This window comes from Lepisosteus platostomus, chromosome 5 (assembly GCF_059453375.1).
Source record: "Lepisosteus platostomus isolate fLepPlt1 chromosome 5, fLepPlt1.hap1, whole genome shotgun sequence".
In the NCBI taxonomy this organism is placed as follows: Eukaryota; Metazoa; Chordata; class Actinopteri; order Semionotiformes; family Lepisosteidae; genus Lepisosteus; species Lepisosteus platostomus.
The window spans coordinates 11,936,885-11,942,566 of record NC_142615.1 but is presented as its reverse complement, the minus strand read 5'-3'; the positions used below and the strand labels follow the sequence as shown (position 1 = coordinate 11,942,566).

The 5,682-nt window shown below is 57.0% G+C and overlaps 1 protein-coding gene across 1 annotated transcript; it reads right to left on the bottom strand.

Annotated features, from left to right (window-relative positions):
• Positions 1 to 1,353: 1,353 nt before the first annotated feature.
• LOC148663579 (uncharacterized) lies at positions 1,354 to 5,074 on the bottom strand. Its single transcript, XM_088630878.1, has 5 exons — positions 5,061 to 5,074; positions 3,084 to 4,090; positions 2,640 to 2,687; positions 2,146 to 2,309; positions 1,354 to 2,017 (listed from the first exon to the last, which is right to left on the bottom strand). The coding sequence occupies exons 1-2, from the start codon at positions 5,072 to 5,074 to the stop codon at positions 3,139 to 3,141; spliced, it is 966 nt and encodes a 321-aa protein (XP_088487004.1). The 3' UTR covers positions 1,354 to 2,017; positions 2,146 to 2,309; positions 2,640 to 2,687; positions 3,084 to 3,138.
• Between the last annotated feature and the right edge of the window lie 608 nt (positions 5,075 to 5,682).

Below are 5,682 nucleotides of genomic sequence, written 5' to 3'. Positions count from 1 at the left end.
TTTTTTATTTTGGAGGCCAAAGAGGACAAAAAAGGAAACGTCCGGAGTCTTGTAGCATGAAAAGGGTTTAAATTTCGACTTAAGGAATTGGCCATCGTTATATTTCGCGAGGTATAATACAGGGGGAAAAAGAACATTTACATTTATCAATCTACTAGTAATACTGGGTGGATGTCACGTTCCCCAAAGTTCAGTGCCTCTCTCTAATAAAGTAGAAACGCGACATTAAACTCCATTCGAAACGGGAGAAATCACCAGGACACGATACAGCTGACGTCCGGAAAAGAAAAAAAGAACTCCTATTCCCATTTGTAATGACCCCGTCGTGTTTTTCCCGGTGTACGCTTCTCTTTCGGAGACCGTTTCTCTCTGGTGTTGTTTTGCTGTTGGAATAAATGCCGAGGTGACCCTTCTGTGTGGAGTCTGCGTGTTCTCTCCAGCGGGTCGTTTCCTCCACCGCAGGGGCTGGTCGAACCGGGGTCTCCCAATCGTCACAGAAGTGTGTGTCGTTTTGGGTGGTGGTGCGGGGGGTGCATCGGGGATACTGCGCCCCGAGGGGGTGGCCTCTCACCTTGCTCCGGACGATGGGAGAAGACCTGTACCTTCACGAGTCCGGGTTGTGAAAACTTCTTCTGACAGTTCAAAACGTTTCAAAGAGACTACAGCGCTACCCTGTGTTCCATTTCTATCGTGTATTATTAGACAGTCATAAGTATCTGTCCTGATCACAGAGTCCCCCTCTCACTGCCAGGACAGGAGCCCAGTGCAGCACGAATAATAATAATAATTAATAAGTCTGGACCCTCCACTCAGAGCTCTTCCCAGGTCAGGGGGATCCCCTCCAGCCCCCCCAGTGTGCAGCCCCCACCTGGATGATGCTCCAGTCCGCTCAGCACACAGCAGCTCTCAGTGGGGAGGAGAGCAGAGGGATGGAGCCAGTTCAGAGAGGGGGGTGATAAGGAGACCATGATGGGTCAAGACCAGGGGGGGAATCAGGCCAGGACACTGGGGTAACACCCCTACTCTTCTCCAGAGACACCTCGGGATTGTTAATGAGTCTCATTAACGTCTGTTGACGTCTCATCCGAAGGACGGCGCCTGTTTACAGTCCAGTGTCCCCCGTCACTATACTGGGGCATCAGGACCCACACAGACCGCAGGGTGAGAGCGCCCCCTGCTGGCCCCACTCACACCTCTCCCAGCAGCAACTTTGGGGGGGGGGGGGGGGGCAGGGAAAAAACCAAAAGCTAAACAGATTTTTTTAAAAAAAAATGTATTGATGCTTAACAAAAGGTCATCAGTCCAGTCTGGGGGCCATCAGCTTCAGTCCAGTGCAGTCTGGGGTCCCTCAGCTTCAGTCCAGACTGGGGTCCCTCAGCATCGGTCCAGCACAGTCTGGGGTCCCTCAGCTTCGGTCCAGCACAGACTGGGGTCCCTCAGCTTCGGTCCAGTCTGGGGTCCCTCAGCTTCGGTCCAGCACAGACTGGGGTCCCTCAGCTTCGGTCCAGCACAGTCTGGGGTCCCTCAGCTTCGGTACAGCACAGCCTGAGGTCCCTCAGCTTTGGTCCAGTCCAGTCTGGGGCCTCTCAGCTCCAGTCAAGTCCAGTCTGGGGCCCCTCAGCTCCAGTCCAGTCCAGTCTGGTGTCCCTCAGCTCCAGTGCAGTCCAGTATGGGGTCCCTCAGCTTCAGACCAGCACAGTCTGGGGTCTCTCAGCTTCAGTCCAGCACAGACTGGGGTCCCTCAGCTTCGGTCCAGCACAGACTGGGGTTCCTCAGCTTCGGTCCAGCACAGTCTGGGGTCACTCAGCTTCAGTCCAGACTGGGGTCCCTCAGCTTCGGTCCAGCACAGTCTGGTGTACCTCAGCTCCAGTCCAGTCTAGTGCCTCTCAGCTCCGGTCCAGTCCAGTCTGGTGTCCCTAGGCTCCAGTCCAGTCGTCTGGTGTCCCTCAGCTCCAGTCCAGTCCAGTCCAGTCCAGTCCAGTCCAGATGTTAGCAGGCACAGAACCAGGAAAGGAACCTGGAAAGAATATTGTTATTGCAGGTGTGAGGGACATAGACACAGACGTCACCATGACATCAAACAGCAAGAGGAGACTCCTCCTTGAATCACAGACATGACCGGGCGGCGCCCCCCTGTCTGCTCACCTGCTCCTCCTCTTCCTCTTCTTGTCCTTCCCGGCAGCCTGCTCCTCCTCTCCCTCGCTCTTTCTCTCCTGAGCTACAGGCTCCGCCACCTCCATCGGCTCGTCTTGATCTTCTGTCTCCACCGACACGCAGCTCAGGGACATCAAAAAGACGCATCGGCGCTTCTGAAGCAGAGACAGGAGAGTCACGTTAAGAGTCGGACTGGACACTCCAGTACATGAACACTGCACTGAGAGAGAGAGGGGTTCATACAGACACACTGACTGGACACTCCAGGACATGAACACTGCACTGAGAGAGAGAGGGGTTCATACAGACACACTGACTGGACACTCCAGGACATGAACACTGCACTGAGAGAGAGAGGGGTTCATACACACACACTGACTGGACACTCCAGTACATGAACACTGCACTGAGAGAGAGAGGGGTTCATACAGACACACTGACTGGACAATGGACAGGAGTAAAGAGAGGATCAGAGGATTACCCACCTTCTTTTTCTTCTGTCTCACAGGAGGTGGTGATTGGACCTCCTCCAGCTGGAGTCCGAGGAGGGAGAGAGGGGGCAGGAGAGGGACGGCACAGGGAGAGAAAGAGAGAGACAGGTAAGTCAAGTGTCCCAAGAGCACAGAGACTCTGCTGAGATCACACTCGCAGTGAGTGAGCCTGGGTGTAGCCCACTAATACTGACCCACTGGACACCACAGGACAGAGAGGAGGAGGAGAGAGACACACTGAGGACAGAGAGGAGGAGGAGAGAGACACTGACAGTCAGGGCTGAAATAGAGAGAGACAGAGAGGCAGGGACAGGCAGACAGCAGGCCGAGAGAGACACTGACAGACAGGGCTGAAAGAGACACTGAGACCCAGGGACAGACAAGACGGCAAAACTCCACCACAGACAGGACAGGGGGCAGGGTGGGACCAGCACTGACCTCCTTCCTCTCTCCTGCCGGAAGAGCTGTCTCCACCTCCTCTTCCTCCTGCAAGTCAAGAGACAGGCTTAGAGAGAGACGGGCTGGCGGGACATCGGCGAACAGAGCTGAAGTCAGAGAGCAGAGGAGACAGGCCCAGCTGGGACAACGCAGGACAGACAGAGAGACAGACAGGGAGACACACGGAGAGACACAGGGAGAGAGACCCAGCTGGGACAACGCAGGACAGACAGAGAGCAGGGAGACACACGGAGAGAGAGGAGGGAGGGAGACCCAGCTGGGACAACGCAGGACAGACAGAGAGACAGGCAGGGAGACACACGGAGAGACACAGGGAGAGAGACCCAGCTGGGACAACGCAGGATAGACAGAGAGCAGGGAGACATGGAAAGACACAGGGAGAGAGACAGGGAGAGAGGGACAGACACAGAGAAAAAGAGAGACTCAGACAGAAGGACAGAAAGACAGAAAGAGAGAAGTACAGATGGACAAAAAGACAGAGAAAAGGACAGAAAGACAGATGGACAGAAGGACAGATGGACAGAGAAAAGGATAGATAGAGTGATGGATAGAAAGACAGAAAAGGACAGAAAGACAGATGGACACAGAAAAGAACAGAAAGACAGAAGGACAGAGAAAAGGACAGAAGGACAGGACAGAGAAAAGGACAGATGGACAGAGGGACAGATGGACTGAAGGATAGACGGACAGATGGACGGACAGACGGACAGAAGGTCAGACGGACAGACGGACTTTGCCCCACTTGCCTCGTCAGACATCTCAGCCTCTCTCCTTGCCCTCCGCACCGGGGAGCCCCAGGCGGGGCCTGGCGGGGCCGGGCGGGCGATGGGGGGCAGGACGGGCGGGGGCAGGGGCAGGGGCACCGCCCCGGGCAGCAGGGGGGGCTCGAGGGGCATGGCGGCGAGGAAGGGGGGGCGGCAGGGCGGGGCGGGCAGGGGCCTGAGGGGGCTGGAGGGGGGGGCCGGGGGCGGGGAGCGGAGGGGGCTCTCGGGCGAGGAGGGGGGGGACACCGAGCGGAACGAGCCGGGCGAGCCCGAGCGGGACGAGCCGGGCGACCCCGGGAGCTCCAGCTGCAGCTCGGCCGCCCTCTCCAGCTTCTGGACGACCTCGGGGAGACACGAAGACACCACAGGATTCTGTCCAGCGGGGAGAGGGGGAGACACAACGCAGGGGGGATGAGGAGCACAGACTACGCCTGGACAGGTGAGTGTGTACACTGTGTCCAGTGAGAGTGTGGACAGGTGAGTGTGTACAGTGTGTCCAGTGAGAGTGTGGACAGGTGAGTATGTACAGTGTGTCCAGTGAGAATGTGGACAGGTGAGTGTGTCCAGTGTGTCCAGTAAGAGTCCGGACAGGCGAGTGTGTCCAGTGTGTCCAGTAAGAGTGTGGACAGGTGTGTCCAACAGTAAGAAGCTGTCTTACCCTGTAACCCAGCTCAGGGGTGTTAGGGGGTGCTCTGTCTCCTCCCCAGATCTCACCTTCAGGTCGTGTGAAATGCCGGACCACTAGGAGACGCTGGAAACGAGGACACAAGACAAAGGTCAGGTCCACAGAGCTCACTCAATCACTACAACAAGCAGAGACCTCTCGGCCATCAGGACTGTGGGGGTCAGAGTTGGGAGTTGTAGGGTATCGGGAGTTTAGGGGTCAGTGTGGGGAGCTGTAGGGTATCGGGAGTTTAGGGTTCAGTGTGGGGAGCTGTAGGGTATCGGGAGTTTAGGGGTCAGTGTGGGGAGCTGTAGGGTATCGGGAGTTTAGGGGTCAGTGTGGGGAGCTGTAGGGTAGATGTGGGGCACCGGGCCCACCACAGGGCGGCCGGTCCAGTCTCGCGGAAGGCGACCAGGTGAGACTTACGGAAAAGCACCGGGACTTGGGCCGGGACCTCTCCCGCTGCCAGTCCGGGTTCGGCCTGACCGGTGTGACCTGTGAAGACGCCAAACAGCCCATCTCCGAGACAGCTCTGACCACATAGCCGAGCCCAGTCGTGTCGCGACTAGGGGCCTTGGGCAGTCTCTACAGTGTGTCCAGTGAGAGTGTGGACAGGTGAGTGTTTACAGTGTGTCCAGTGAGAGTGTGGACAGGTGAGTGTGTACAGTGTGTCCAGTGAGAGTCTGGACAGGTGAGTGTGTCCAGTGTGTCCAGTAAGAGTGTGGACAGGTGAGTGTGTACAGTGTGTCCAGTGAGAGTCTGGACAGGTGAGTGTGTACAGTGTGTCCAGTAAGAGTCTGGGACGTTCAGAGGCAATCTGTGCTCTCAGAAGGCTATAATGGACCTGCGACCCTGTCTCTTGAGCCGAGGCGTGTCCTCAGTCAAGATCACCACTGGAAGTGTCTCTCCTCGTCTGGAGGTGTTACCGTGAGACCTGGTCTGTCAAGCGCTTTGCGCTGCTATGTGTGTGAAAGGTGCTCTATCAGTGAAGTTTATTATTATTATTATTATAATACAGCGAGCTCTGCTGGGGGCGGAGAGGCCAGTCGGAGGAGGGCTGGACGCTGGACGCTGGACGGCGGGCGGGAGGGGTGGACTTACGACGCCTCGCCGGGCCCGGGTCCTGCTGCGACCGCGCACGGCCGTGCGG